General features: G+C 38.2%; 16 protein-coding genes across 19 annotated transcripts; 10 read left to right on the top strand and 6 right to left on the bottom strand.

Annotated features, from left to right (window-relative positions):
- The first annotated feature begins 4 nt into the window (after window positions 1-4).
- Gasu_23280 (ribosomal protein S7) lies at window positions 5-719 on the top strand. Of its 2 annotated transcripts, none has more exons than XM_005706887.1 (3): window positions 5-110; window positions 166-309; window positions 363-719. In XM_005706887.1, the coding sequence occupies exons 1-3, from the start codon at window positions 10-12 to the stop codon at window positions 544-546; spliced, it is 429 nt and encodes a 142-aa protein (XP_005706944.1). In that variant the 5' UTR covers window positions 5-9; the 3' UTR covers window positions 547-719. The 2 variants fall into 2 exon arrangements, with proteins under 2 accessions (XP_005706944.1, XP_005706943.1); XM_005706886.1 differs by having other exon boundaries at window positions 363-569.
- On the bottom strand, window positions 574-1624 carry Gasu_23270 (TraB family protein). The gene is made up of 4 exons (XM_005706885.1): window positions 1414-1624; window positions 820-1356; window positions 762-770; window positions 574-712 (listed from the first exon to the last, which is right to left on the bottom strand). Exons 2-4 carry the CDS (start codon window positions 1270-1272, stop codon window positions 632-634), a joined length of 543 nt encoding a protein of 180 aa, XP_005706942.1. The 5' UTR covers window positions 1273-1356; window positions 1414-1624; the 3' UTR covers window positions 574-631.
- A 19-nt stretch (window positions 1625-1643) lies between these two features.
- Window positions 1644-3164, bottom strand: Gasu_23260 (glutathione synthase). The gene is made up of 2 exons (XM_005706884.1): window positions 2997-3164; window positions 1644-2948 (listed from the first exon to the last, which is right to left on the bottom strand). The coding sequence occupies exons 1-2, from the start codon at window positions 3155-3157 to the stop codon at window positions 1763-1765; spliced, it is 1347 nt and encodes a 448-aa protein (XP_005706941.1). The 5' UTR covers window positions 3158-3164; the 3' UTR covers window positions 1644-1762.
- Window positions 3165-3174: 10 nt separating this feature from the next.
- Gasu_23250 (glycine cleavage system H protein) lies at window positions 3175-4449 on the top strand. Its single transcript, XM_005706883.1, has 5 exons — window positions 3175-3319; window positions 3418-3499; window positions 3548-3729; window positions 3782-3904; window positions 3965-4449. Exons 2-5 carry the CDS (start codon window positions 3421-3423, stop codon window positions 4043-4045), a joined length of 465 nt encoding a protein of 154 aa, XP_005706940.1. The 5' UTR covers window positions 3175-3319; window positions 3418-3420; the 3' UTR covers window positions 4046-4449.
- Window positions 4450-4594: 145 nt separating this feature from the next.
- Gasu_23240 (mitochondrial alternative oxidase) lies at window positions 4595-5929 on the top strand. The gene is made up of 4 exons (XM_005706882.1): window positions 4595-4999; window positions 5056-5462; window positions 5513-5621; window positions 5676-5929. The coding sequence occupies exons 1-4, from the start codon at window positions 4646-4648 to the stop codon at window positions 5898-5900; spliced, it is 1095 nt and encodes a 364-aa protein (XP_005706939.1). The 5' UTR covers window positions 4595-4645; the 3' UTR covers window positions 5901-5929.
- Window positions 5930-5933: 4 nt separating this feature from the next.
- Window positions 5934-8934, bottom strand: Gasu_23230 (dynamin GTPase). The gene is made up of 11 exons (XM_005706881.1): window positions 8563-8934; window positions 8306-8509; window positions 8106-8252; window positions 7871-8047; window positions 7614-7806; window positions 7418-7556; window positions 7264-7369; window positions 6974-7210; window positions 6418-6918; window positions 6216-6359; window positions 5934-6156 (listed from the first exon to the last, which is right to left on the bottom strand). Exons 1-11 carry the CDS (start codon window positions 8866-8868, stop codon window positions 5971-5973), a joined length of 2340 nt encoding a protein of 779 aa, XP_005706938.1. The 5' UTR covers window positions 8869-8934; the 3' UTR covers window positions 5934-5970.
- Window positions 8935-8944: 10 nt separating this feature from the next.
- Gasu_23220 (RNA-binding protein PNO1) lies at window positions 8945-9949 on the top strand. The gene is made up of 4 exons (XM_005706880.1): window positions 8945-9094; window positions 9149-9298; window positions 9355-9688; window positions 9744-9949. Exons 1-4 carry the CDS (start codon window positions 9002-9004, stop codon window positions 9809-9811), a joined length of 645 nt encoding a protein of 214 aa, XP_005706937.1. The 5' UTR covers window positions 8945-9001; the 3' UTR covers window positions 9812-9949.
- A 5-nt stretch (window positions 9950-9954) lies between these two features.
- Gasu_23210 (2-oxoglutarate dehydrogenase E1 component) lies at window positions 9955-13789 on the top strand. Its single transcript, XM_005706879.1, has 12 exons — window positions 9955-10074; window positions 10123-10363; window positions 10415-10786; window positions 10863-11355; window positions 11426-11589; window positions 11644-11951; window positions 12005-12320; window positions 12380-12571; window positions 12634-13092; window positions 13149-13418; window positions 13468-13536; window positions 13589-13789. Exons 1-12 carry the CDS (start codon window positions 9962-9964, stop codon window positions 13757-13759), a joined length of 3168 nt encoding a protein of 1055 aa, XP_005706936.1. The 5' UTR covers window positions 9955-9961; the 3' UTR covers window positions 13760-13789.
- Window positions 13790-13793: 4 nt separating this feature from the next.
- Gasu_23200 (hormone-sensitive lipase) lies at window positions 13794-16494 on the bottom strand. The gene is made up of 16 exons (XM_005706878.1): window positions 16307-16494; window positions 16047-16253; window positions 15909-15995; window positions 15802-15861; window positions 15602-15751; window positions 15444-15555; window positions 15224-15380; window positions 15058-15169; window positions 14873-14999; window positions 14671-14809; window positions 14452-14624; window positions 14286-14400; window positions 14068-14235; window positions 13961-14018; window positions 13881-13883; window positions 13794-13834 (listed from the first exon to the last, which is right to left on the bottom strand). Exons 1-16 carry the CDS (start codon window positions 16487-16489, stop codon window positions 13817-13819), a joined length of 1869 nt encoding a protein of 622 aa, XP_005706935.1. The 5' UTR covers window positions 16490-16494; the 3' UTR covers window positions 13794-13816.
- Window positions 16495-16504: 10 nt separating this feature from the next.
- On the top strand, window positions 16505-17880 carry Gasu_23190 (LAO/AO transport system kinase). 2 transcript variants are annotated; one of them, XM_005706877.1, is made up of 3 exons: window positions 16505-17084; window positions 17148-17591; window positions 17649-17880. In XM_005706877.1, the coding sequence occupies exons 1-3, from the start codon at window positions 16530-16532 to the stop codon at window positions 17844-17846; spliced, it is 1197 nt and encodes a 398-aa protein (XP_005706934.1). In that variant the 5' UTR covers window positions 16505-16529; the 3' UTR covers window positions 17847-17880. The 2 variants fall into 2 exon arrangements, with proteins under 2 accessions (XP_005706934.1, XP_005706933.1); XM_005706876.1 differs by having other exon boundaries at window positions 17148-17679.
- Window positions 17881-17893: 13 nt separating this feature from the next.
- Window positions 17894-19204, bottom strand: Gasu_23180 (cation efflux system protein, CDF family). Its single transcript, XM_005706875.1, has 4 exons — window positions 18810-19204; window positions 18619-18748; window positions 18005-18565; window positions 17894-17958 (listed from the first exon to the last, which is right to left on the bottom strand). Exons 1-4 carry the CDS (start codon window positions 19196-19198, stop codon window positions 17941-17943), a joined length of 1098 nt encoding a protein of 365 aa, XP_005706932.1. The 5' UTR covers window positions 19199-19204; the 3' UTR covers window positions 17894-17940.
- A 10-nt stretch (window positions 19205-19214) lies between these two features.
- On the top strand, window positions 19215-20399 carry Gasu_23170 (uncharacterized protein). The gene is made up of 4 exons (XM_005706874.1): window positions 19215-19307; window positions 19356-19515; window positions 19569-20006; window positions 20074-20399. The coding sequence occupies exons 1-4, from the start codon at window positions 19235-19237 to the stop codon at window positions 20255-20257; spliced, it is 855 nt and encodes a 284-aa protein (XP_005706931.1). The 5' UTR covers window positions 19215-19234; the 3' UTR covers window positions 20258-20399.
- Window positions 20400-20504: 105 nt separating this feature from the next.
- On the top strand, window positions 20505-21429 carry Gasu_23160 (peroxiredoxin (alkyl hydroperoxide reductase subunit C)). The gene is made up of 3 exons (XM_005706873.1): window positions 20505-20741; window positions 20791-20878; window positions 20938-21429. The coding sequence occupies exons 1-3, from the start codon at window positions 20575-20577 to the stop codon at window positions 21352-21354; spliced, it is 672 nt and encodes a 223-aa protein (XP_005706930.1). The 5' UTR covers window positions 20505-20574; the 3' UTR covers window positions 21355-21429.
- Window positions 21430-21444: 15 nt separating this feature from the next.
- Window positions 21445-21999, top strand: Gasu_23150 (uncharacterized protein). Its single transcript, XM_005706872.1, has 2 exons — window positions 21445-21675; window positions 21726-21999. The coding sequence occupies exons 1-2, from the start codon at window positions 21449-21451 to the stop codon at window positions 21973-21975; spliced, it is 477 nt and encodes a 158-aa protein (XP_005706929.1). The 5' UTR covers window positions 21445-21448; the 3' UTR covers window positions 21976-21999.
- Gasu_23140 (hypothetical protein) lies at window positions 21494-22554 on the bottom strand. 2 transcript variants are annotated; one of them, XM_005706870.1, is made up of 1 exon: window positions 21494-22554. In XM_005706870.1, exon 1 carries the CDS (start codon window positions 22537-22539, stop codon window positions 22183-22185), a length of 357 nt encoding a protein of 118 aa, XP_005706927.1. In that variant the 5' UTR covers window positions 22540-22554; the 3' UTR covers window positions 21494-22182. The 2 variants fall into 2 exon arrangements, with proteins under 2 accessions (XP_005706927.1, XP_005706928.1); XM_005706871.1 differs by having other exon boundaries at window positions 22004-22554.
- A 10-nt stretch (window positions 22555-22564) lies between these two features.
- Window positions 22565-25539, top strand: Gasu_23130 (mannosyl-oligosaccharide glucosidase). Its single transcript, XM_005706869.1, has 5 exons — window positions 22565-22823; window positions 22871-23887; window positions 23950-24193; window positions 24248-24646; window positions 24705-25539. Exons 1-5 carry the CDS (start codon window positions 22570-22572, stop codon window positions 25386-25388), a joined length of 2598 nt encoding a protein of 865 aa, XP_005706926.1. The 5' UTR covers window positions 22565-22569; the 3' UTR covers window positions 25389-25539.
- The last annotated feature ends 57 nt before the right edge of the window (window positions 25540-25596 follow it).

Genomic DNA, 25596 nt, shown 5'->3' with positions numbered 1-25596 from the left:
TCAAAGTCTATGATGAGGATAGATGGTGAGTTGGTAGCAAGTAGAAAGGAAACTCGCAAGATGGTGGACGATTGTTTAGAGTTGCTCAAAAGTGAGGCCAAAGTGGAGAAGTAAGTTTGGTTATATTTATTATGATAAAATTGGGTCGTTGATTTTTATGCATAGTCCGTTAAAGTTCGTTCACGAAGCTTTTTTTAGAATCACGCCTCCGCTTGGAACCAAAGACTTCAAAGTCAAAAAGAAGTTCATACCTATACCTGCCACGTTAACTGAAACACAACAGTGGACTAAGGCAGCAGATTTTATTTGGTAGAGTTGAACTGATATGAGTTTTGGGAAGGAATCACTTAGCAATTGTGTAGGGAAGCTACTAGGAATAGGTTGGAGGAGTCAACAACCGAACGACTCGCTAGAGAGATTATGGACCTTCATAACAATGAAGGACTTGCCAAAATCTTGTACGATGAGTGGATGGAAGAGGCAGAGGAGAGCAAAAAGCATTTGTACTTGCGTTGCCGTGCCAAAAGGAAATATGCGATCTTTTGAGGTGCAAGCAATAGAAGAAAATGATCTTCAATTGTAGCTCTCCTAGTGTTATGGATATTGTACAGTCGATAACAACAAATATGGATTACTTTTCTATTTCATCGATCGCTTTCTGGATAGCTTCCAAGTCCAGGTGCCAGTTCCTCTCAATGCCTTCTAGATGAGCCTATCTCAATTTCAAAACGTATTTCTTACGGAACAAACTAAATACGCACCATACCAACCTTACAGAAAACAGTTACTTAATATATTGCAAATTGAAAACTAACTTACTACGCCAACTACTTGAGGACCAGGTTGTGACTTGAGTGCCCTTGAAAGATACAAGTCCCTTTCATCTAATAATACCTGAGCTAGTGGTGGGACTGCCTTTCTCATGAACTGCACTAATAACTGTACATTCCTTCTGTCCAAAAGTTTCTCAACTGAACCTTGCAAACCACCAGTATCCTTAAAAATATGCTCTACTTCTGGAGCTTCAAGGTGGAAAAGTTGTCTTAATAAGGAGAGTCGTTTTCCTTCCAACTCCCTTCCGACTCTTTTTATGGTATCTTTGAAGTGTCTATCTCCATATACTACTTGAGCTCGAATTCTTTGAGCTTCATCAACTGCAGCTAGAAACTCGAGTCCTGGAACGAAACCTGCTTTTCGCAACAAAGAATACGTCGTGCGAATGGAAATTTCGAAAAGTCTGGCAGAAACTGGCACTTCCTTTTGCAGAAACATTTGGAAAAAGTCGCGAAGATTGCTTTCTTCTGAGGGAGACTCTCTCAGCCTCCTAGCTCTGTCAGCATCCAGTTCTACAACTACCTAGACAAGGTTGTCTTCTTTATTCTTCACTATGTAATTATTATTTAGGCTATGTACCTGCTGTGGTTGTACTCTTCTTATCAGTTTGCGTACTTCGCAAGCACTTGTTTCTGAAATATGAGCTGTGCCTAACAAGTGTATGGTTTTGTCGTTGTTCCGGAGTATGATAGGATTTGGAAGAGTCACACTTGGTTCAACACTCTCACTTTTATGTCTGTAAAAACACAAAGTACAAACTCGTTGACTGGTGGTGTACTTGGTTCGAGAGTGGCGGCAAGTGAGAGTTCGCTCAGTAAAGTAACGCTGAGTTCCCCACTTTTGTTTCTTCGCTATTCCAAGTCCTCTAGGAAGCAATATTGTGAGACTAGTTGTTATTTTAGCAAACGTGCATATGAAACAAGGCATATTAGCTAGTTAAAAGTGGACTATCTAAAAAGGCATTTCCAGCTGCAACGCCACCATCTTCTTGTCGAGTCCATTTGGTTCTTAACAAATGTCCCATCGATCGATTGATTATCAATTCGTTATCATCGGAAGAAAGAAATATTCCAAATATGCCTAATTCACTAATACATTTTCCAAATGAGGCAACTCCATTTCGAACCAAATAATTGGAATAGTCTTTCGGTCTTAACAATTTCATCAAAACATAGCCACTCAGTTCTTCTTTGGAAGCTCGATTAATTAGCTGTAGCATTCTATCTCCATATAAATTGTTACCGCCTCCTTCTCTTTGGGGCTTCAACACATAGTCATTGGGATGCGCTTGTGCCAATTCTACTGCAAATTGTTGAACAGAAGGTTCCATACTATGTTGTTCGGCAAAACAAGACCGAACAAGTGCGGCATCTTCAGGCCTATCTTGTAAAAACTGTTCGACTTCTCCAGGTTCACTTAGGACTTGCTGTATCTTCTTCATTCCAACCAAATGCAAACCTAAGGAGGGGCACTTAATGGAATCGCTCCATTCAATTATTTTTCTAGCATTCCATTCTTGTTCTGATGGATAATCATCTGGTGAATATCCTGCTCGGAAATATACAACTGAAATAGGAATTCTCTCATTGCAAGAAACCAGTATGAGTTTCTCCGGAAGCCTCGAGTGATCAACTTGTTCTTCTATTTCCCTCAAAGTTCTTCTCAAACTTTTAATACCGAACTGTTTCCAAAGTTCCCATCGTATCATTTCTTGATCATATGTATTCCGCTCATTGGGTTGCACGACAAATAAGATCCTACTTTCCGCATCATCATATATAGTATGCGCTTCCTTCATAGCTTCAACAAAATTTTGGACGTTTCTAATAGGAGGTAGTTCTCCATCATTGGCTTGACTCTTATCGAATAGTGAACGAGCCACCTGATGCCACTCTGCTACTCTTTGCCCTAGTGCCGCGAATGAGGAAGCGATAGTATTCAGTTCTATTTGTTTTAGAGTTGATTTTTCTTTTAAGACATCGATGAAATAGTCAGAACGCAAGATACCCAATTGATAGGGTTGTGGCTGTCTTCCAAAGTGCTGAACTGTTTCTTTATAAAGCAGTACAAGTTTGCCACTGAATTCGTCAATAGTTGTTAGAGCTTCCAAGTGTCTTGACAAGTTATGAGTGATCTACACACAATAAATCAACTGTACTTACTTTAGTAGATATTCGGGACAGTTGGATAGTCGAAAAGCTAATAAGTTGAACACTGGTGCTAACTTGCAGGCTAGTTCGAAACAATCTTTTGGAACAACGGAAGGAAATAATGCAAAAGGAGAATGCACAAGTTTAGAGTTCTTTTCCTTAGTATCGTTCATAACCGAGCCATGGACTGATAAATAAGATATTGCTGTTGATACGATTTCTTCCAAAGCTTTCGAGTCCATCCCACTGCAATTCTCAATATACAATTGAAAAGAGAATTGTGTTTTTGGAAGAAGAAAATTCAGATGATGTCCTTGTTTTGGGAAAAGAGTTCTGTAAGTAGACGTTTATATTTCTTCCAATTAAGAGATTATCTTGAAAGAACTGTATATAATATTGTAATCGACAGTATTTTGACCAAATCTATGTTTAGGGTATGTTACGATACACGTTGTGTTCCAAAGGGTGGTCACTAAGACACCCTTCACGTATACTCCAAACATATAGAAACTTTAGTAAGTTTCTTATTTTGAGCAGGATCACTTTTAGTAAAGTTTATTGAGGTTCTGGCAATCGCAAATACGCAACGACTCACGAGTGGATTAAAGTGGAAGACAATGTTGGAACTGTGGGCATTTCAAAGCACGCAGCAGAAGAGTTGGGTGAGGTTGTTTATGTCGACTTGCCTGAAAAAGGACTTGATTTAGAAGCAAAATCGACCTTTGGAGCTGTCGAATCTGTCAAGGTAGCAAACTAAGAGACGAATTCTATTTGATCAATATTCTATCACTATATAGGCTGCAAGTGATGTGTACTCTCCCGTATCTGGGCAAGTCTTAGATATCAATAGCAAGCTACAAGAAGATCCTTCTTTGATAAACAAAGATAGTTTAGGTGAAGGATGGTTAATCAAACTCAAGGTGCGTAACAAATATCCCATCGGATCATCTATTGCTATAAATTGATCATTTTTATTGTAGATTCAAAATCCTAAAGAACTAGATCAGTTGATGGATGAAGTAGCATACCTTGAAACAACTCAAGAGAAATCAAGTCATTAAATGTTGTGTGCGAAGACTTATTTGTATCCTTATGTTCCCTGAAAGTCTATGAAACAACTTGTTCTTTACTCTTTTCACTTTATATGGCAACGTCAATTGACATTCTAATTAGTTAATTGGCTAAAATGGTTGTTTATGGAAGCAAGAATCACTTTCTTTTTACGACTTCACAGTTGTTGCAATCGAAAGCTATTTTCATATAAAGACAACAAATTTGGATTTCGACACAACAAAAATGAACTCCAATTCAATCATTTTCTTCTACTTGTGACAAACAAGCTTCAAGTCTCTCTTTTAGACAAGACTATCTACCAGATGACAAAAGTTATCGTCAAATGGACGACAATCGTTTGGAGACCATACTTGCTTTCTAACAGTACAACTAGAGACTCAGAAAATTCCATTCAAAAATTCACTCAACCTATTCCAGGAGGGAAGAGTTCCAGGTATGTTTGATAACTATTATGACAGATGGCTGTCTCTACTGAAAGCTGCTTTCAAATAAGCATATTCTATTGGAAAAGGAAACTCCACATGGAAAACAAAACAACACTCGTAAGAAGAGTACTGAAAATATCCACTCGTCCAATTCATCTTCTCATGTCACAACTTACACACAAATTTACCTTTAAAACAATTTCTATTTTCCATTTAGCGATTGTTATTGAAATGTTGTTTCGTCAACTCGTGAAACGTATTGCACCGTTTGGAAGAAATATTTTGTCACAAAATGCAAATTATTCTGCGATAAAGTATTATAAAGTTTATACTCCTGTGCAGTGGACAAGTATCCAGAAGGGTATCAAAGATATACAGAGAGCCTCGTATCCACTTTGGAGTCGTTCATATTCAGAACAGAAAACACAGCAGGGGTCTCAAGTTGAGGAGCCCATAACACCGTATCAGCCTGTAGTAGAAAATTTGGATAAAAGGGATCCCAAATATCCTTGGAAGGTAAGAACTCGACTATGTTTATGATGTCTCTGTTCTTTAAACTTGGATATTGCTAGTGGAGAAGTTTTCTTCCAGAACACACTTACAAACCCAATCTGAGCATAGACCTTCAAAGGCATCATACTCCGTTGGACTTTAGAGACAGAGTCGCCTTGGGAATCGTGAAATTTTTGAGATTCTTTGCCGACGCTTTTTTCCAAAAGCGATATGGGCACCGAGCTGTTGTATTAGAAACTGTAGCAGCTGTGCCTGGAATGGTAGGCGGTATGCTGACACACTTTCGATGCCTTAGAAGATTCGCACCTTCAGGAGGTTGGATACGAGTACTTTTAGATGAAGCGGAGAATGAAAGAATGCATCTAGTGACATTTATGTCCATTGCAAAGCCAAATTATTTTGAGCGTTTGTTAGTGCTCATTACACAAGGTGGCTTCTTTGCCTTTTATACCATGATTTATATATTGTAAGTTGTGTTTTGCTCTGAGCGATTTTCGCTGTGAATGAGATTACTAGGTCTCCGAAAACTGCTCATCGTATTGTTGGTTATTTGGAAGAAGAAGCAATCATATCCTATACCGAATATCTAAAAGGAATTGATAGTGGTTTGCATGCCAATATTCCTGTAAGTAGTGTTTGAAAGATTTATTACGGAATGAGTGACCTGAAGACATAATAGGCCCCACAGATTGCTATCGATTATTGGCAGTTGGATAGCGATGCACGTTTAAGAGATGTAGTATTGGCAGTAAGGGCAGACGAAGCAAATCATCGAGATGTTAATCATTTGAAAGCCAACCTGCTATACACCAAGCACGGAGACGAACCTGCACCTTTATCGGTATTAAGACATGGCGAAGTGAATCCGGAAGAAGCTCTAAACAAAAAGGGGAAGAAACATTAGTTAACTAGCAAATTGAGTTTTTCTTGTTTATATAAAACCACAAAACTTTACAGATGTTACTCAAATATCTTTATGATTCAGCATTCTCCGATTCTCTCACTTCATTGATTACTTGACTGGCTCGTTTGAGGATAGAAATCATCTTTCTCAATTCCTTGCGTCTTTCGGTAGTTTCCGAAGACTCTTGTAAAAGTTCATCTGGATTATCTTCCTTGTATAAGCTCGTCACCAATTCACTATGTAACTCATCTCGGAACTTGATATACAAAAATTAGCAAAAAAAACTTGGTACGAGAACCAACTTGATAGACTCACTTTGAGAACTAAGAATTTCATAATGGCTTTGGGCACATAATCTTGCAAATTCTTTCGGACCACATCAAAATAGCTTTGTAACAAAGTCCGTATCATTTCGATTTCCATATGTTCTCTTTCATTCAATGGACGGCCATTTCCAGCCTATTTATTGTATAGTTAGCAAAACCAACGATCTCAAATAGAACAACATTCTTCTTACCTTTATGTGCTCTGGAACATTATACAAGCTAATATCATCAGCTCCATCTTCAAGCTTCTTATCTTGCTCATCCACAGCATTTTCTTCGGTAGCATTATTGTTGGGTTGTCCACTATAGTAGTTATAAGGTTGATTAGTAGCTTGCTGTGGTTGTGCTGATTGAGGACCACTTCCAGTAGCATTTTGCTGTGGACGCGGTCCCTGAAAGGAAGGACGACCCGTTGTCTGTGGTTGCTGTTGTTGATTAGGTGGTGGAAGACCTCTTCCTCCAGGTCCAGTAGGAGAACCTTGTGGTGGAGACTGTTGTGAAGAATTGGGCGGATATCCACTTCCTTGTGGCATATTTTGCGGTTGACCCTGAGCAGCAGCAGCTGCAGCACGTTGTCGCTCTTCTGCTGCTTGCATGGAACGAAATAGTTTTGTCATGGCTCGATTGCCTCCAATAAAATCTGGATGACGAGTATTGATATAGGAAATCTCCATATCCACTAAATCGGCAACCTATTAAGAACTCTCGTCAGTTCGTGACTGTTATACTGCCAATAGTGACACAAACCACTTGAGAGGTTGGCTCTTTGAGTCGTCTCAGCAAGTCTCCTGTCACTTCACCCAAACGTGATTCCAAACGTTCAAATCTTGCCAAGTCATCATGGTCTAAAGCAACTGCTAGTCTTTGCAGTTCATTATATACCAAATCTACACAAGTCTGGGCAGGTAAATTGAACTTTTCTATTTGCTTCTTAATAAGTAAATCAAAGCCGTATTCTGGAATGAATAACGAAGAACGGTGTCCCTTCATAAAAAGTAAGCAAGATATACTTTTAGGATCTTAAAGCGAATACAAACAGTTGCATTCCGAATAGCTGTTCTCATATCATCCAAAGTCAAGTCTTCAAAAGGATCCATTTTGTCCAGCTCTTTAGCATAAATATCATGAAATATATAATTGATTCTTTCAAGAATAGTGAGTCTTTTGCAAATAGTTTTCAATAAAAATTACCTAGCACCACCATATAATTCAGTTGCGGAAATCACTTCATGTGCTTTTCCTTCTAAAGCTTGATTAAATTCCATTGCATAGTGATTGATTATACTGAGTAATGCAGCTCCAATATCTTCATTATCTCCAAGGGCAGAACCTGACATGTGGAAGCATATTAAAAGGAGTAATAGAAAAGTTTAGCGCATTCACTTACCCAATTTCAACAACTCCTTCTGTTTCTCCTTTAACTGAGAGTTGATTTTGGTTCGTAAATCCGGAAGACATTTGCGTATATGGTCCATCAACAATCCTGAAAGTTTCTTTGCTAAATATTCTGAACCCATTTGGTCCGCAAAATTCTTATAAACTGGATGTTCTTTAAAGAACCGTTTCTCAGCTTCTCTAGCCTATACTCGAAACAAAGCAAGAATATGAATTAACTGAAAAAAACAGGAAACATATCTATCTCACCTCTTGAATTGTTTTGTGCGAATTGATATCTGCTTGTGATCGGTTCACAACGCCTACATATCCTCTCTTCAATTTGTATACTTTTCCTTGCAGCCACTCTAAAGCATCGGTTCCTTTGTCCATCAAGTCGAGCTTTGTAATAACACCAATAGTACGATCACCTTCGGGGTCCACACTCTACCAATAATAAGTTGTTAAGCAAAAAGAAAATAGTAAGGTTTGATAATAACCCAACCTTTGCCATTTGCAGCGCATCGGAGGTAGCCAAATCAGCATTCGCGGGATGAACTGCTAGAACAATAGCGTTGGGTCTTTCAATATATGACATAATCATAGCCCGAATCAGTTTCTCGATATCATCAGGTTGATCTCCCACGGGAACCTATCATACTGCTCTTTAGTACAGCTGGCTACAAGAACCATAAAGTAAAGAACCTTTGTCAAACCGGGAAGGTCCACCACTGTAAGGTCAACAACGTTGGGAGAATAAACTTTCAAGTTGATTGGTTTTGGGGAAATTCCTTTGTTCTTTCCGGTTGTACGGTCAGTTTCAGCTTCAATCTCTTGTCGAACTTGCTCAAAATCATAAAAGCGCTTATTAGGGATATGTAAAAACTCTACCCATTCGTCACCATATTTCTAACACAAGATGAATGCATAAAACATGTTTTTGGAACGAAAACCAAACTTACAGTGTCCTTTCCTGTTTCGTCTTCTTGCTGTTTACCCTTTTTCTCAACTGTTTTATCCACTTCTTCTTGTTCCCCCTTTAGCTTATCAGGTTTTGTTTGTATCATTTGAACAATAGTTGGCCTCCTTGTCACAATTCCGGAACCCCTAGGAAGAAAGTCCCTTCCCACAAAGGCTTCCAACACAGAAGACTTTCCAGAACTCTGGCTTCCAACCACCATTATTTGGGGCAAGTCAACAGGAGAGTCAAGTCCCAGCTGTCCAAATACATCTTGTAGCTTATTAACTGCAGGAATGAGCTTCTCCATAGAATAGCTATATTTTCAAAGAGCACGTTTGGCTGTCAAACCAAACCCAAAAAATTTTCCTAAAGGGTTAAAATTCTCAACAATTGAAGTTGTGCGAGCAAACGGTGATTATCGTCCAAACGAGCGCAACTGCATGTCGTCCATCATGGCTGAGAAACTAACGAACAACAGCAAAACTGTTTATAAACCCAAGTTTCCCCCTATAAAGGAACGTAATAGAATAGCTGTGAGGAAGATGTATTTCTCTCTTTTGATTTTTTTTCTTATATTGTTTGCATAGACTGAACAACCAGAAATACGCAAAATTCCAGTGCCTGCCAATCGATATACTCCATTGAAACAGTCTTGGTTAAAGATATATGAGCCTTTAGTGAAGCATCTCAAACTACAAGTCAGAATGAATTTGAAGTCAAGAATGGTGGAACTCAAGGTAACTGCTATGTTGAAACTTGTTTAGGAGTCTCTACTGATTCGTGTTTAAAATAGAACGGCCCAGAAACCGACGACTATGGAGCTCTCCAAAAAGGAGAAGAGTTTGTTCGGGCATTCCTTGTTGGATTTCAAGTTTCCGATGCCTTGGCGTTGATTCGTTTGGACGACTTGTTTCTGGATACGTTTGAAATTCGTGATGTGAAACCTCTACACGGAGACCACCACTCTCGAGCTATTGGTAGAGTTGCTGGAAAAGATGGAAGAATGAAGTTTACAATAGAGAATGCAACAAAGACTCGAATAGTATTGACTGATACTAGAGTGCATATATTAGGCTCATATCAGAACATTCAGTTTGCAAAGAATGCCGTCGTCAGTCTTATTCTCGGTATTTCATTTTCAATTATCAAGATGCAACTTTTTTGACTTTGCTTAATGTTTAGGTTCTCCACCTGGAAAAATACACAATAAACTTCGGACCATTGCAGCTAGACTGAACGAACGTTTTTGAATGTCCAAAACTGCAAAGTTGTCCACGTGAGAAATGTTTACGTCAAATTCTCAATGGAAGCATTTTCGCTTGGTGAGCCGATGTGTTTTCTACCACCGATAGCATTAGAATATTGGTTTGGTTTGGTTTAAAAAAAAGGAAAATATAATAATGTTTGCGAAGCGTTTATGTGCAACTGTGTCTCTAGAACGACCATTTTTAAAAGGTACCAGTGGAGAAGCTAGAATCACAACTTTCCGTGCCTATGGAATAAAGCCGCAAGAGTAAGGTTTAAACTTGGTTCACCTTGTGCATCACTAAAAGCTTCTAAGTGTTTCTAACGTCTCTTTCAACCAGGCTTTACCAGCAACTACACAAGAGTTGAAGAAAGCCAAGTCCGGGCACCGTTCCTTTATTTTCCCAAAGTTTTTTTCAACTGCTTTGGCGTCAGAACCAACAGCAACACCAAGAGTAGAAGGCTCTAAATTAGACCCTTCTGAATCATTTCTCTCTGGTACAAATGCCGTGGTATTGGAAGATATGTATGAGAGGTGGTTGGCAGACCCATCTTCGGTATTTCTGTAGATTGCAAAAGTTGACCAAATACTGATCTTTGTTGTCAAGGTTGACGCTAGTTGGGGACAATTTTTCTCCAATGTAGATAGAGGAGTGGCCCCTGGAGAAGCTGTACCTCTAATGTCTCGTGCATTGGAAACTGCAAAGGGTGGTTTGTCTAGTCCCAGTGCATCCTCTCAGGAAGATGTTTTAAAGGTTGCTAGTGACACTGTGAAGGTAATGGCACTTATCAAGGCGTATCGTCATCGTGGACACCTTATAGCTGATTTGGATCCTCTAAAACTGGATGAAGAGTTGGGCTTCTATAAAAAAGTCATACCATCTGGAACAAAGAGAGACTTTGAACCTTCTTCTTATGGCTTTACAGAAGCAGACATGGATAGAGATTTTGTTTTGAATGGAGAGTTACCTGGGAAGGATGTAAGTATGAGTTGTGTGCTATCTCCGAATTTTCTGGTAACTGATGTTCTATTTATTTATTATTTTGGTTGAACAGATAAGGAGTTTGCGTGATATTGTACAAATGCTGCGACGTTCTTATTGTGGTACTATTGGTATTGAATATCGTCATATTCTGTCCAAAGTGGAGAAAGATTGGATTGCAGAAAGGATAGAAAAGGAATTTTCACCTTTTTCAGTTGAACAGAAGAGAATAGTTTTAAGGGATTTAGCAGATGCCGAGCTCTTTGAGAAGTTTCTTGCGATTAAATTTCCTACTTCAAAAAGGTTTGGACTGGAAGGAGCTGAAAGCTTAATTCCCGGTTTACAGGCTCTCTTAGAGCGTGGCTCTGATTTGGGAATTGAGAATGTTGTTATTGGTATGCCTCATCGAGGACGATTGAATGTTTTGGCCAATATTATTGGTTCGCCAGTTGAAAAGATTCTTCATGAGTTTTATCCTCATGATGATCCTTTTGGAGAGACTTATCAAGGAAGTGGGGATGTGAAATACCATTTAGGAACATCCAACACTCGAAAGCTGAGAAATGGTAAAGATTACTTGTTACAAGCCAAGTCCTATAGTTTGATGGATTTTTGTAATGTTAAAATATTTTCTAGGCAAATCAATGCACTTTTCTTTGGTTGCAAATCCATCCCATTTGGAAGCTGTTGATCCTGTAGTTGTTGGCAAGACGAGGTCTAAACAATATTTTACAGGAGATACTGAAAGAAAGCATACCATGGCCCTCTTATTACATGGAGATGCATCATTTGCTGGACAAGTAATTTATCTCTCGTTAGTCATGAATATATTTACACTGACGGTATATATTTAGGGAGTTGTACAAGAGACTTTAGAATTCAGTGATCTGAGAGACTACACCACTGGAGGTACTGTACATATTGTAGTAAATAATCAGATTGGCTTCACAACAGACCCTCGTCATGCTCGTTCTTCTCCGTATCCAACTGATGTAGCCAAGACGGTTGGTATGCCTATCTTTCATGTAAACGGAGATGATACGGAAGCTGTGGTTCGATGCTGTTTATTGGCAGTGGACTTTAGACAAACCTTTGGTAAAGATGTTATTGTGGATATATTCTGCTATCGTAGACATGGTCATAATGAAGGTGATCAACCTACGTAAGTTCTTATTTGGACTGAAATAGTTTTGTTGTCTAACGTAAATTGTACAGATTCACTCAGCCTCGAATGTACAAAACTATTCAAAAGCACTCCAGTATTTTGACAATCTATTCAGAGAGGTTGATAAAAGAACAAGTTCTTTCGCAATCGGAATATCAAAAGATGGTAAAGGCAACCAACGGTGGTCTACAGAAAGCTTTTGAAAATTCAAAACATTGGGTTCCAAAAGAACACGATTGGTTGTCTTCATTATGGGAAGGATTCAAGACGGAAAAGCAATTGAGTAAAATACAACCCACTGGTGTTGAAGAAGAAACTTTGAAAAAGCTAGGAGCAGCTATTTGTACTGTTCCAGAAGGATTTCATGTAAGTTGGATGTCGAATGGAAGTTTAAAGAAGCTCATCTATTCATTTTGTATATTTAGTTGCATCATCAATTGACTCGTATTATCAACGAACGAAGAAAATGCATTGAGAGTGGAAAGGGAATTGATTGGTCGACTGCCGAAGCCTTGGCCATCGGTACTCTATTGACAGAAGGAACAAGTGTTAGGCTAAGTGGTCAAGATAGTGAAAGAGGAACGTTTTCACAACGTCATGCTGTTTGGATTGATCAAGTGAGAGATTGTACATTCTTAAATAGCTTTATATGGATTGACTTGTTTGTTTTCTCGTCTAGGAAAATGAAGCAGTCCATATTCCTTTAAATAATTTGGGAATGACTCAAGCTCGTTTCCAAGTCTGCAATTCGAGTCTTTCGGAATATGGTGTTGTGGGATTTGAATTAGGATATTCTTTAGAAAGTCCTAATATTCTTGTGATATGGGAAGCTCAATTTGGAGATTTTAGTAATGGTGCTCAGGTCATTATAGATACTTTTTTGGCAGCAGGAGAAAGGAAATGGAGGCGTCAGTCTGGACTTACCTTATTCTTACCACATGGAATGGAAGGTCAAGGTCCAGAGCATTCTTCAGCAAGGCTAGAAAGATTCTTGCAATTATGTGACGATGATCCTGATGTCATTCCTGAGATGCATACCGATCGAACTCGTCAGATTCAACTGTGCAACATGCAAGTTGCCAATTGTTCGACTCCTGCAAACTTATTCCACATACTTCGTCGTCAAATTCACAGACAGGTAACTAAGCATTTTAATATTTTGTACAAAATATTGGAACTGGGTTTTCTTTCTAGTTTCGTAAACCATTAATTTTGATGACTCCTAAATCTTTGTTGCGTCATCCTCGGTGTAAGAGTGATTTGGAAGAATTTCTTCCCGATAGGTTGTTTCAACGAGTTATATCAGAAAAGAGCAGTGATTTGGTTTCGGACAAAGATATTCGAAAGTTGATCTTTTGTAGTGGTAAAATTTACTATGATTTGTTGGATGCTCGAGAAAAGCGAGAAATCAAAGACATTGCTATCTGTCGAATAGAGCAGTTGGCACCATTTCCCTTTGATCGAGTAAGATACCATTTTTATGAAATCTCAGAAGATATTCATGTTGTACTAGGTTTCCTCGGAAATAGGAAAGTATCCTAATGCTCAAGTGGTTTGGTGTCAAGAAGAGAGCAAGAATATGGTAAGTCACTTGACCTTTTTATAAAAGTGTGTTTTATTGATAAGTGAGAAAGGGCGCTTGGTTCTATGTGAAACCTCGACTGGAAACTACCATTCGTGAATTGGAGAAATCCGGAAGGTCCGTGAAATATGTTGGTAGACCACCTTCTGCAGCACCTGCGACAGGTTTGCCTAAAGTTCATGAGGCAGAACAAAATAAACTCATTGCAGGAGCTATGGAATAAAGAGTTTGTTATTCGTAGTTTGTACTTGAAATATTTATGATGTATTGCCGCACCATTCTACTTGCAAATGTATTGCTAACCATTTGGATACAAGTCTTATTGCTTCCAATGCCTGAGGTACAACCTTGATTATATATATATATTTAATATATATATATTATATGGTCATTATAACAAATCCAAAATATCCGAAATACTTACTAGTCCCATGTTTAAGAATCCATGAGGAAGATTGGGAAATATTTGTATTTCTGTATCTCTAAAAATGGGCATCATTCAAAAATAACTTGTCATTATGCTCTACATACTCTCTCCATCGTCTTAAGCGATGAACAAATACTACTGAATCATCCAGTAAAGGATCTAAACCACCAGCTATGACTAAAAGAGAAGGCAGCTTTTTCAAGTAAGTATCCGAAGCCATTCCAGGAGATACAAATACATCTTCGTATGCATTGACATTTTCAGGTAAATAACTAGAAACTTTGTGTTTAGTAAAAATCGAGACAATTTATGAACAACTTACGCTTTCATACAAATTTCCAAAACAGAAGCAGGTAACAATGGATCAAACAAAGACAAGAGTCGAGATGGTGACCATGCTGGAAATAGATAAAGAGCAGGATATGCCAAAACAATTCCTAGAACAATATTTTCAATTTTAACATAAGTAACATTTGACTAGTTCAAACCATCTGGGATTCGTAGTCCACGAGTCAGCAACTTCAAAACCATAGCAAGTGCCAAGTTTCCTCCTGCAGAATCTCCAACAACGACAATGCGTTCTGCTGTGGTGCATAACAAGTCATGATGCTCTAATAGCCAAGTGTAAACATAAGTACATTCTTCAAGAGCAACAGGATATCTGACAATTCATTCAGTACCTTATCATTTCAGGCTACATAACTTACTTGTGTTCCGGTGATAATTTATAATCAATCGATACGATACAGGAATTGGGAAGATCTACGGCCCATTCTTTTAAATAAATTGAATGACTTGAGGAACTCTGAGCTATGAAACCACCTCCATGAATATGGACTATCAATCCTAGGAACAAAGCAAGAATTGAGAAATTTCATTCATTATTGTAGTGTAACAATATTTAACTACCTTTGGCAGGATCATTTGCTTTATTTCTTAACCAGCCATCCCATGAAACTCCAATATTCTTCATTTGATGAGATAATTTTTCTGTTAAACCAGAAGAAACAAGCTTCGAGTCTTCCATTTCCATTTTCTGAAGAAACATATTAGAAATTCTTTGCGTCAGTGTCTGAAAAGATTTGTTTGCATACTTGTACAGCATCGCTTTGCTGAATGGTATCTTCAGAAATATTTCGCCAATGATAACTAATGTATCGAATTTGTACAGGATTTCGAACCTCTGAGGAAGGGAGACGTAGAAAACTAGAATACAAAACATCAACAAATGATTGGAGTATGGAAAGTTATCTTCCTCACTGTGATGCAGATAGATTTTCCTCAAAACGACGCAAAGAATGCAAACAAGGCGGAGGAATGCAAAAAGTCTTATCAGTTGAAACATCTGCACTTACAAACTGTGTTAAACCAGCTAAAAATGGCTCTTCTATTAAATTCCAAAAAGCCCGAATTTGCTCTAATTAGAAAAAGGATTGATTTTGAATAAGAATACAATATTTCTAGAGTCGACAAAACTCACCGATAGTTGGAGGGCTCGACAATTCTATTCCCAATTGCTTTGCATGTTTCACATCTAAACCTAACTGTTCGAACATTTGCAAGTGACTATAAAACCAACCCCAACCCAATAACTACCAAAAGTTCATAGTAAATCTATAAATAGCAGAAACAACTAACAGAAATGGTCTTGAATTTGGGTTCCTTTTGACACCCTTCATAAGTCTTATGTATAGTTTCCTTAGCAACCAAAGTCATTCTTAACAATTGGCGAATATCCGACTGATAATGAAAACCAAAGTATCGACCAAAAAATGCATCCGTTTTGACCTTGCTTATCAATAAGAATTCTTCACTTGTTATTACTCTATATAACTTACTACTTGTTTCCATCGACTCAGGGTAAAATCTGGATGTATCTTTTCACTCACCAAAAGCGTCTGCCAGAAAAAGTCAAACAACAAAACATCTTGTTCCAAATACATACCTGAGTAACGTCAACTGCCTCCTTCATTTTGATAGCGAGATACAATATTGCATAAAAAGAACGCAGTTGTTCGTGTCTTGCTAATAGCTAAATCCAACAACTCTTGTGGCACTTGATAGAGCTTAAACACTTCCATACCTTTTCCAAGATGTTCCTTTTCTGAAACAACGATTTCCAACCACTTGGAGAATCCAATAGTTTTTCACAAAGGTTTCTTATTTTACACAACAACGAATGTAAAATATAGAGTAGTGTGTCGAAACCGTTAGCTGGACCATTCTTGGGCTCTACAAAGTTGACACCAACTATTTCCAACTCACACTGAACTAAAGGTTCGACAAGTTCCTAAAACAAATATTTGCAGTCAAATGAGAGTCCAAAACAACTCAAAAGTGTACTTTAGTAGCTTCGAGAGTACTCAACAACGACTGGTAATCTTGCAGTTTTTCTTCAAGTCGTTCTGAAGAAGTACTTGTTCGGTTCCTATTTTTGTCAAGTTCTACTTGGAGTTGCAACTTTTCTAGCAGCGTTATGCAACTTTTAAATGCTTCCAAGGTGACTCGACTAGAACGAAGTTTCATCTTAAGACTGACTTTTCCATACTTGAATTCATTCTATTACATGCTTCGACTAGTTGGAGGACAGATATGGTGTTATCTAAAAGAACGTTATAGAAATGTCGTTCCTCATTATTCTTGTAGATGGCTATCTTCAACGTTAGAGTTACGAACGGATAACACCAAGCTGGACTTGGAACAATTTAGTCGTGACGTAGTTGCTGGAAAAACTTACGCTTTAGCAAGAGCCATCACTTTGGCCGAGTCGAGAAAGCTGGAACATAGTCAACTTGCGGCAGAGTTGCTTGACCGATGTATTGCACTTCGAGGTAGTACAAAGGAAACTTTTCGAGTTGGAATCAGTGGCTCTCCTGGTGTTGGCAAGTCAACATTTATAGAGTCACTTGGTTGTCATATAACCAGAGACTTGAACAAGAAGGTAGCAGTTCTAGCTGTGGATCCTAGTTCTATCATCAGAGGTGGCTCAATATTAGGAGATAAAACAAGAATGAACAAGTTAGCTACGGAACCGAATGCTTATGTGAGACCTTCACCTAGTGGAGGTACTTGGGGAGGACTTGCAAGGCATACCGATGAAGTCATCACTTTATGTGAAACGGTTGGGTATTATTGTCTTGCAATATATGAGCTTTAACTGTATTATTTTGCAAAACAATTTTAGGCAGGATATGAAGTTATTCTAGTTGAAACTGTAGGAGTTGGACAATCAGAAGCTGCAGTTGCAGACGCAGTCGATATGTTAATATTGTTGGTATCTCCTGGTGCTGGAGATGAGTTGCAAGGATCCAAAAAAGGAATTCTTGAACTTGCTGATATTGTTGTGGTGAATCGTGCGGACGGAAGTACTAAACTGATGGCTGCAAAGACCAGACAAGAATATTTAAGTGCCATTGAACTCCAACAACCTCGTCTATCCTTTTGGAAGACTCCAGTTTTATTATGCAGTTGTATAGAAAAGAAAATGGAACCAAATGCAGCTCAAGAGATGTCATCAGAAGATCATTGGTCAACCTCGTCTCCTATACTTTCACCTGTCGATATTTGGAAGGAAGCCACTCAGTTTCATCAATTGATCACGCAAAATGGAGTCCTAACTGCTGAAAGAGTGAGTAAGATATACATAATACTACGATTATCTCCATATCAACATCGTATCATATAGGGAAAGCAAAGAAGTCGATGGATGTGGTCAGTCATCCGCGAGTCGATTGTTCCTAGAATGAAACGCCAAACAAGTATTCAAAAGGAATTACCTAATTTGGAACAACAACTTGCAAAGGGTGCCATATCTCCCAGAAAAGCTGCCTTAAATTTGTTAGATATAATATTCCAATCATATTCGTCATCCAGCAAAAATTAGAGAAGCGCTCATAAAGAAAGTGAGTTTTATCCTGCAACTCCATTTCTTCGAACATTTTCTACTTCTGAAGTGTTTAAACAATTCATCTGACCACTTAAACCCAAATAACTATCTGTACAACATTCTTGATCACAATTCACTTGAATAGTTGAATGAACTATCCCAAAACGTTTTCGTAAAATCTCTTGTGCCATTAATAAAGTGTGATGCATTTCACTTGCTTTGACATGAGCAGATAGTGCCGGTTTGCCCACTGTGACTGACCAAATATGCAAATCGTCAACCTCTTGAACACCAGGAATGGAACATAAGCAATCATATACTTCAACAAGACTAATTCCTGGTGGAGTTCCTTCCATAAGAACATTTAACGTATTTCCAATCAACTGAAAAGTAGTAAATAGCACTATGAAAGTAAAAAGAAATGTACATAAAGGATCTGCAATTTGCATATTTGGAAAGAACCAAATAAGTAAAGCTGCAAACAAAACTCCCAGACTCTGAATGGCGTCACCAAGTACATGAATATAAGCTGCTGTGACATTTACATTTGGTTGTTCATTGAGTTGATTATGAAAAGAACTCTCACGACTGTGCTCTGAAGACACATCTGAATGCATATCCTCGTTATGTTCCAACAAGAGAGGACGTTGTTCCTCTTTGGGACTTTTACGAGTGCGACTAGTGTTACGATGGTGGGAATGTTCGTGTTTGTGTCCCTAACAAGTTGAAATGAATATTCCTTCATAAATATAAATATATACTTCCATACCAATACTAGACCCATGACAAGATTGACGACTAGTCCTATCAAGGCAACAGCAAACATGAGACGGCCATCTACTGGTTGAGGCTTCATAATACGTCTGGTAGCTTCCAGCAGAAGAATACCGGAAAGAGACCTTTCAAATAACCCTCGTTTAGTAATAAATAAAATAGGGTATATAATCCGCTCAGTATTACCATATTAAAAGAATGCTTACAAAAGCACCGATAACTTCAGCTCTAGCATAACCAAAGCTCATAGTAGTGCTTCCTGGTCGTTTTGAAAGATGCAGGGCAACCAAAGATATAACAAAACTTGCAAAGTCTGAAAGTAAATGAGCGGCATCAGTCATAATAGCTAGTGAGCCTGCCAAATATCCTCCCAAGATTTCCGCAAACATAAATGAAGCACAAAGAACGGTAGCGACTAGGAGTTTCTTCTGTGCTCTTCTTACTCTCAACTCGCCTTGAAAGGATTGCGAAGCATTTTTTTCTTCTAAATGAATATGAGTTTCCAAGTCCTCTGAAGACAATTGTGGAGGTTCTTCGTAAGGTAAGTGTTTTGTATCTTCAACAGTGGATGACATTATCATCCGCCAATCCTTTTCTCAATCAGGAAAGAAATGAGTATTGTATGGATATTACACGGACTTGACCTTTCCAACTTTCTTTTAAAGAGTCAATATGAAAACCTGGGTATGCAGTTGTTCTTGTTGAATTTCAATACTTTTGACATTTATCTAGACCGAATTGCCGAGTTGGGTTGCTCCGGTATATGTGCCTTGTATGAGTATGATGAACTTGAGAATGTTACTCCTCAGTTCTCAATAAAGGACTCTTGCTTTCTGCAAGTTTCTGGATTGTCGAGATGGAATCGATATCAACACAAGAAAAACTTTCCTTCGTAGGCTTTGTTGAAAAAAACTTAAAGTTCTCTGAGATGGACTTGTGGGATAGGGATACTATATTTGGTCTTCGAACGGCAGTTCTCACTACAGATGAGAACCTATTGGAACACAAAAGTCAACTTTCTCCTTTCAATCTGTTGCTATTAGCAGAGAAAGACGAAGATTCATTGACTCAACGACTTTGGCACAGTTGCTGTCAATTGCTGTGTCATACTTACGAAAAAGAGTATGAAAGGATAGCGAAATTCGATCTTGTTTTCATTTACTTGAAGAATATTCCAAACCAAGTTATTCTCCGTGTCGCCGATGTTGTGACAGGAATGTTACTTTCTATTCCCAACGAGATTCCTTTTCTTAGTGTTTTGGGTTTTGATCCCCGTTGGAACAAGAGTTTTGAGGATTTGTTTCCTTCTAGAAAGGAAGGCATTCCATTTATGCCACGACAAAGTTTTCAATCTATTGATGAGCTCATTTTGGAGAGACATTGGTAAGGAATTTCCTGATCACAGTAGCCCAACTGACTATGAAATGGTTATGTTATTTTTTACTTTAAGTTTTCATCACAATACGCATTTATGGGCTTCATTCTATAAGGAAGGATTTACCAGACGTGACAAATGCTGTCGTTTCTTACCCGAAGATTGTTTTTCACTCGGTTGCAATCGAGTTATTCTCGCAGAGCATCTTATCTACGAAATAGCTTTTCTACTAGAAAAAGTTCCCAAATATGGTTCTTAATGATATCGAAGAAATAATTACATAATAACACATAGCAGAGGCGTTGTATATACATTGTATGACAAAGTGCATTTTCATTTGAAGAGAACTTGTACTGATTGTAAAATAAAGAAATATCCTAGTGACTAAATGAGAATCTCGATGCTTTTATGAGCAACAAAAGTGGAGAGAAGCAAAGAAAACAAGACGACTCATTCATTTTAGAATATTTTATATACAACTTGTTCCATTTTGCTTATGTTGGAAAGACTATCATTCCATTAGTGAAGATAGGTTGATTTGTGAATTATCAGTCGATTATTTTGAAGAATACTATCATGGTTTGTGGTTTTGTTTGTGGCTTGCATTCTCCTGTAGTTGTTGGAGTTCACAGAGAAAAGGCAGTTTCAATATGTAAACGAACTACATTCTTATTTGGTTCAAAGCAGGTCAGCTTTTATGGGAACACTTTTCAGAAACCAATACTTCAAAAGTCGCTACCAAGGTAACCGACGACCTTTTATGGTTATCTATGTATCCTCAGCTTTTCCAAGGCAGATAAACCTCATGATGATAATATCTAACGGATCAAGGTTTCCTGAAGATGTTACTTTTACAACGTTGCAAGAAGGTCAAGTAAAGGTAGGGAAACTTTTCTTGAAAACCTGTAGTGGTTGGTGCTCAAAATTTTACAAACGCAGGAGATGAAAGCTTCAGAAATTTTTAATGGGAAGAAAGTAGTGATATTTGGTGTTCCAGGAGCCTTTACTCCGTCTTGTTCGGACAAGCATCTTCCAGGATTTGCGGAGAACTTTGACAAGTTCAAGGAAAAAGGAATAGACACAGTTATTTGTTTGGCCGCCAACGACCCTTATGTGATGAACGCCTGGGCAAAGCAAAAAGGAGTAGACGGAAAGATCTTGATGCTTTCAGACGGTAGTGGAGCTGTCTTGGAGGAGTTGGGTTTGAGTGTAAACACAGGAAATTTTGGAGGTCGGCGTGCCAGACGTTTTTCAGCTTACGTTGAGAATGGTGTTGTTAAGAATCTTAACTTGGAAAATGGTACTTCATTTACTGAAACTTCGGCAGCAGAACGAGTGTTAAGTCAAATTGGATGAAAAGGGGAAATAAAAAGGATTGTGTGATTTCTTTTTGTCCATTTCTTGAAATTGGCGCCTTTTTTCTGAACCATTATCAAAGAAAAATGCTCTTATGACAAGTCAAAGTTTGGAGATTACAAGTTTTGAGGCACTATATACCAAGCAAAAAACACAAAAACATAAGAAATGGAAGGATGGTAGTCTACATGCGGAATACAAAGAAGGAACAGCCGTCTCGAAGAGCAGAGTAAAACTTTTTGACGAGGATGGTCTTTTAATTTTAACGACCACTTTGCATTCAAAGTCACTAGTTCCAGGAGAAACTCTCGAAGTTGAACAGTAAGTATCGTTGAAAGCAATAATGTAGTGGTCATTGATTAGTTCCAAAGATATCTAGTTCAGGTACTTGAACCTATTGATAGAGAGGTAATCATTTCACAGCAACGCAAGTTATGCGAAGATGGTGACGTCATGCTTGGCACAGAACAAAGCTGTTGCAAGAAAAGAAAGACAACTGGAGCAAATAGTGACTCTTGGCCACTGAACTCAGCGTTAGATTTGACAGATAAATCCATGAAAACTCAGGTTAACTATTCTGGACGCTCTAATGAGGAAATCATACACTTACTATCTGAATGACCACATAAAAAGAGAGAACCGAATTTGGAGTAAATTACAAGCACGCCTTATTTATTATTAACAGTGCTATCTATAGGATCCAACTTGCAGACTCGATAGTGTATTCTTTCTATAAGAGAAAACTTTTAAATAAACCGTTTGGAAAAGTGAGACGATAATAATAGAAACTTAGAAGTTAACTTGGAAGATCCCACAAAAAGTTTCAGTCTAGCAACTGTCTTCCTCACTCGAACGAGAATTCCTATTCAAACCAAATAAACCCAAAAGCTTTTCTTTCCACTTTTGGAATTTCTCTGCTCTCTGCCGTGCTTTTTCTTCTTTCATCTTGTACAATTCTTCCAAGTTTCTAGGCTTGATTTCTTGCAACTCCCTCCAATACTCTTCAGTCATAGGTCTTTGTTTCTTCTTTTCTTGTGCTATAAATTCTTCTTCCTTAGCAGCATAAACTGCGCTGTTCTTATGGTCAGAATAAAGTAGCCAGCCTCCGTAGAACGATCCTCCAAGAAACACTATCCATTGAAACAAACGATATTCGCCTTCGGTTAGCACACTTGCCAACTTCATTATGAAATTATTCTTTGAGGGAACTTTTGAATGGGTGGAGTTGACTGCAATAAGTTTGACTTTCTATGTGTCGTATTGTTTGTTATTTGTATTTCTATAGAATCGCACGTTGTTCTTGGTTCGGATATTCTGTATTTACTCTCTGGAAATGCTTCACAAGTGGATCTCTGGGGTACCTTTAGACCTCAAACCTATTTTGGAATGCGCGCAAAAGTCCCCAACTCACTTCAGTTTGGGTTTACATGGTTTGTAGCGTCAAAAGAAAACGACTATGAACGTCTTCGGTAAGATCCTCAAAGACATCCTTAGGATATCGTTCATTTCTCTTCAGAAATTATGTTAGTAGTGGTGACGATGGTGTTACTCGTTTCAGTTGGCTTGCTCACGACGGAAGAAATTATGGTCACGAGATTGTAGAAGAAGAGCGCAATGGTGTACGAATCCATTTTGAGTGGATAAAAGAGTCAGACGTAGGAATCGGTATTCGAATAAAAGGAGAAAGTCTATCGGCTGGATCAAACAATGTAGAAACTCAGATGATCAGTATTTTGCCCTACTTGTTCGTCGCACGAGATGAATCATTTGTGGAACGTTTAAGTGAACTTAATGAACAAGGCAAACATCGTAAATCTGCATCGAACGAGGACTCTTTAGGGTTTATTCAACAGTTGGATGACATATCTTTTCAAAGTAGAGACACGCAGACAGATATTCATTGGACAGGAAACACGAAAGCCAATGGACCATTTTATGCCTCATTAAGGCAACCTAAAAGTGGTTTACTTCACTTGACAAGAGCTTCGAGAAGAACAAAGTTGAGGAAGGGATTTGGCTCTATACTGTCTCAAGACTTGTCACATTCATATTCGGTCTCTTTATCTTTGCCTTTGACTGAATCCTGGAAATATGAAGCTGCTATTAAAACGATATTAGATGAGGTTAAGGCTGTTCAAGAAAAGGAAGATAATCAACCCGAGATATATGATGAAGAAGTCGAAGAAGCTTTTCAGACTAGAACAGGAACTATTCCTATATTAAAGGAACATCGTGATGACAAGGCAACCTTAAGCATAGCACAACGCATTCTATCAGTGCCATTTGAACTGGAATTTGTCTTTATTCCAACAATGACGCAAATCGATTTTGGCTCTGAGTGGTTGACTTCCAGAATTACGGCCCTAACAGGAGACAAACTAACAGAGAAGTTTATGCACAAGAAAATGGCATTTGAGAGAAACTTTCAAGAAACTTATCAACTGGATAAGAAAGGTTATAGTTTGGAATCCATTCAGATTGCTCAATATGCTTTAGCAAATGTGTTGGGTGGCATTGGTTTCTTTCATGGAAGGTGAGATAGTTTGATATTTTTTGTTTTCTTTTTTTCGATTGTAACCTGTAATAATACTTTAGTACGTTGTTGAGCGAACCTCTACAAAATTCTCAGCGAGCAAAGGACGATATCAATAATTTAATCCTTCCTAATGTATCACTTCTAACAGCCACTCCTTCTCGTCATTCTTTTGCTCGTGGCTTTTTGTGGGACGAAGGGTTTCACCAGTTGCTCATTGCGTCTTGGGATCCCTTACTTTCTTTCGAATGTCTCTCATATTGGTTTTCAAGTTGTGCTTCTACTGGCTGGATTCCAAGGGAACAGGTATTTCTATGATTTTGTTACAGCTTATTCATTGGATAAGTTATTCTTTTCAAGGCACTCGGAGATGAAATACGTAATCTTTTCCCATCGCATGTAAAACAATTTATTATGCAGGACCCGAACATAGCCAATCCTCCCACATTACTACTACCTTTGAGAAGGTTGGCCAAAGAGTTGCAGCGAGTGAATTCTAATAAATTCACTCAAGAGAATGCATATTCTCAATTTTCACTGGTTTCTTCACGTGTCAGTTGTGGCCATTTTCTGTGGAAAGTATTGTCACAACGCTTGCAACAAATTTTATCATGGTTTGAGAACACTCAGATTTCTTATTCTTCAAATGGCGATTGGAATGGTTATCGATGGATAGGGCGCCACACATCTAAAGTTGCTTCCAATGGAAATATGCCATTAACATTTGCGTCAGGTTTAGATGATTACCCTAGAGCATTGGTAAGTACAATATCCTAAAACAAAATGACATATTGTTTTAACCTTAGGCAAAACGAAGGTTCCTAATGAAAGAGAAAGACATTTGGATTTACATTGTTGGATGAGTTGGGCATGGAATGCGTCCACAGATATTCTTCCATGTGCAGGCGAGGAAACAATTAGCGCGAGTAAAAGAGCGGAACGACTTGTTTCTTTGTTAGAGCCTTTACATCGTCCTTCTAAAAACATGGGGGATATAGGTTCTGTTGGAAATTTGCTTTGTGACTTTGATGGACAAGGACAGAGTGTTTGTCATGAAGGATATGTCACACTTTATCCTTTGGCACTTGCCTTACTGCCAGTGGATTCACCATATGTTGGTAGCATTCTCAAATTGATTGATGATGACAACAAACTACATTCCGGTTATGGGCTGCGCTCCTTGTCAAAAAATGATCCATTTTATCAACGAGGAGATGGATATTGGACAGGACCTATTTGGGTTCCTATCAACTATTTGGTTTTAGCGTCACTTCATGAAAAATATATGAAGGAAGGTCCATACATGGAAATTGCTAAGCAGTTGTATTCAACCATTCGAGAACAGTTGGTTTCAAACATTGTCATGGAATATCAAAGAACTGGGTTTTTTTGGGAACAGTATTCGGATGTGGACGGACATGGTCAAAGAACTAGAGGTTTTAGTGGATGGTCTTCCTTGATACTCTTGATAATGGCGGAAGATTATAGTGGAGTCGTTTAATATTCTCTTCCTTTTTTACAAGCATTTGTTCACAAAGTTTGTAACCATCATGAAATAGGGAGACACTGTTCGAAATAGCATCAACATATAGAACGAAATAAATGTCTTCTCTCTTTCCTTCCTGTATTACAGTAAAAACTTTCTCAGTATCATATATATATATATATATATTTATTATCCACCAAATTCCACCCTTTATTAGTTTGTA

Source organism: Galdieria sulphuraria, assembly GCF_000341285.1.
Source record: "Galdieria sulphuraria unplaced genomic scaffold scaf_16, whole genome shotgun sequence".
Taxonomy (NCBI): Eukaryota; Rhodophyta; class Bangiophyceae; order Galdieriales; family Galdieriaceae; genus Galdieria; species Galdieria sulphuraria.
Note: the sequence above shows the minus strand (reverse complement) of the source record. Positions and strands in the feature narration are given on the sequence as shown.

Coding starts and splice junctions, on each gene's coding strand:
- Gasu_23280 (XM_005706887.1), top strand. CDS start 10: ATGATGAGGATAGATGGTGAGTTGGTAGCAAGTAGAAAGGAAACTCGC. Junction 111..165: donor AGTGAGGCCAAAGTGGAGAA/GTAAGTTTGGTT, acceptor TTTTATGCATAG/TCCGTTAAAGTTCGTTCACG. Junction 310..362: donor AAGGCAGCAGATTTTATTTG/GTAGAGTTGAAC, acceptor GCAATTGTGTAG/GGAAGCTACTAGGAATAGGT.
- Gasu_23270 (XM_005706885.1), bottom strand. CDS start 1,272: ATGTTTCTGCAAAAGGAAGTGCCAGTTTCTGCCAGACTTTTCGAAATT.
- Gasu_23260 (XM_005706884.1), bottom strand. CDS start 3,157: ATGAACGATACTAAGGAAAAGAACTCTAAACTTGTGCATTCTCCTTTT. Junction 2,949..2,996: donor TGTCCCGAATATCTACTAAA/GTAAGTACAGTT, acceptor TAACTTGTCAAG/ACACTTGGAAGCTCTAACAA.
- Gasu_23250 (XM_005706883.1), top strand. CDS start 3,421: ATGTTACGATACACGTTGTGTTCCAAAGGGTGGTCACTAAGACACCCT. Junction 3,730..3,781: donor GAGCTGTCGAATCTGTCAAG/GTAGCAAACTAA, acceptor ATCACTATATAG/GCTGCAAGTGATGTGTACTC. Junction 3,905..3,964: donor GATGGTTAATCAAACTCAAG/GTGCGTAACAAA, acceptor TTTTTATTGTAG/ATTCAAAATCCTAAAGAACT.
- Gasu_23240 (XM_005706882.1), top strand. CDS start 4,646: ATGTCACAACTTACACACAAATTTACCTTTAAAACAATTTCTATTTTC. Junction 5,463..5,512: donor TATACCATGATTTATATATT/GTAAGTTGTGTT, acceptor TGAGATTACTAG/GTCTCCGAAAACTGCTCATC. Junction 5,622..5,675: donor GTTTGCATGCCAATATTCCT/GTAAGTAGTGTT, acceptor AAGACATAATAG/GCCCCACAGATTGCTATCGA.
- Gasu_23230 (XM_005706881.1), bottom strand. CDS start 8,868: ATGGAGAAGCTCATTCCTGCAGTTAATAAGCTACAAGATGTATTTGGA. Junction 8,510..8,562: donor ACGAAACAGGAAAGGACACT/GTAAGTTTGGTT, acceptor ATCTTGTGTTAG/AAATATGGTGACGAATGGGT. Junction 7,370..7,417: donor GAATTATATGGTGGTGCTAG/GTAATTTTTATT, acceptor TATTCTTGAAAG/AATCAATTATATATTTCATG.
- Gasu_23220 (XM_005706880.1), top strand. CDS start 9,002: ATGTCGTCCATCATGGCTGAGAAACTAACGAACAACAGCAAAACTGTT. Junction 9,095..9,148: donor AGGAACGTAATAGAATAGCT/GTGAGGAAGATG, acceptor TTGTTTGCATAG/ACTGAACAACCAGAAATACG. Junction 9,689..9,743: donor CGTCGTCAGTCTTATTCTCG/GTATTTCATTTT, acceptor CTTAATGTTTAG/GTTCTCCACCTGGAAAAATA.
- Gasu_23210 (XM_005706879.1), top strand. CDS start 9,962: ATGTTTGCGAAGCGTTTATGTGCAACTGTGTCTCTAGAACGACCATTT. Junction 13,093..13,148: donor GTCGTCAAATTCACAGACAG/GTAACTAAGCAT, acceptor TTTTCTTTCTAG/TTTCGTAAACCATTAATTTT. Junction 13,537..13,588: donor AAGAAGAGAGCAAGAATATG/GTAAGTCACTTG, acceptor TAAGTGAGAAAG/GGCGCTTGGTTCTATGTGAA.
- Gasu_23200 (XM_005706878.1), bottom strand. CDS start 16,489: ATGAAACTTCGTTCTAGTCGAGTCACCTTGGAAGCATTTAAAAGTTGC. Junction 14,810..14,872: donor AGCAAATGATCCTGCCAAAG/GTAGTTAAATAT, acceptor CTTTGTTCCTAG/GATTGATAGTCCATATTCAT. Junction 14,625..14,670: donor AAATTATCACCGGAACACAA/GTAAGTTATGTA, acceptor ATGAATTGTCAG/ATATCCTGTTGCTCTTGAAG.
- Gasu_23190 (XM_005706877.1), top strand. CDS start 16,530: ATGCTTCGACTAGTTGGAGGACAGATATGGTGTTATCTAAAAGAACGT. Junction 17,085..17,147: donor TCATCACTTTATGTGAAACG/GTTGGGTATTAT, acceptor AAACAATTTTAG/GCAGGATATGAAGTTATTCT. Junction 17,592..17,648: donor GAGTCCTAACTGCTGAAAGA/GTGAGTAAGATA, acceptor CGTATCATATAG/GGAAAGCAAAGAAGTCGATG.
- Gasu_23180 (XM_005706875.1), bottom strand. CDS start 19,198: ATGTCATCCACTGTTGAAGATACAAAACACTTACCTTACGAAGAACCT. Junction 18,749..18,809: donor GTAAGCATTCTTTTAATATG/GTAATACTGAGC, acceptor GTTATTTGAAAG/GTCTCTTTCCGGTATTCTTC. Junction 18,566..18,618: donor TTGTCATGGGTCTAGTATTG/GTATGGAAGTAT, acceptor TCAACTTGTTAG/GGACACAAACACGAACATTC.
- Gasu_23170 (XM_005706874.1), top strand. CDS start 19,235: ATGAGTATTGTATGGATATTACACGGACTTGACCTTTCCAACTTTCTT. Junction 19,308..19,355: donor GAGTCAATATGAAAACCTGG/GTATGCAGTTGT, acceptor ACATTTATCTAG/ACCGAATTGCCGAGTTGGGT. Junction 20,007..20,073: donor CTCATTTTGGAGAGACATTG/GTAAGGAATTTC, acceptor TTTTACTTTAAG/TTTTCATCACAATACGCATT.
- Gasu_23160 (XM_005706873.1), top strand. CDS start 20,575: ATGGTTTGTGGTTTTGTTTGTGGCTTGCATTCTCCTGTAGTTGTTGGA. Junction 20,742..20,790: donor CTTCAAAAGTCGCTACCAAG/GTAACCGACGAC, acceptor AGCTTTTCCAAG/GCAGATAAACCTCATGATGA. Junction 20,879..20,937: donor TGCAAGAAGGTCAAGTAAAG/GTAGGGAAACTT, acceptor TTACAAACGCAG/GAGATGAAAGCTTCAGAAAT.
- Gasu_23150 (XM_005706872.1), top strand. CDS start 21,449: ATGACAAGTCAAAGTTTGGAGATTACAAGTTTTGAGGCACTATATACC. Junction 21,676..21,725: donor GAAACTCTCGAAGTTGAACA/GTAAGTATCGTT, acceptor TTAGTTCCAAAG/ATATCTAGTTCAGGTACTTG.
- Gasu_23140 (XM_005706870.1), bottom strand. CDS start 22,539: ATGAAGTTGGCAAGTGTGCTAACCGAAGGCGAATATCGTTTGTTTCAA.
- Gasu_23130 (XM_005706869.1), top strand. CDS start 22,570: ATGGGTGGAGTTGACTGCAATAAGTTTGACTTTCTATGTGTCGTATTG. Junction 23,888..23,949: donor ATTGGTTTCTTTCATGGAAG/GTGAGATAGTTT, acceptor ATAATACTTTAG/TACGTTGTTGAGCGAACCTC. Junction 24,194..24,247: donor GCTGGATTCCAAGGGAACAG/GTATTTCTATGA, acceptor ATTCTTTTCAAG/GCACTCGGAGATGAAATACG.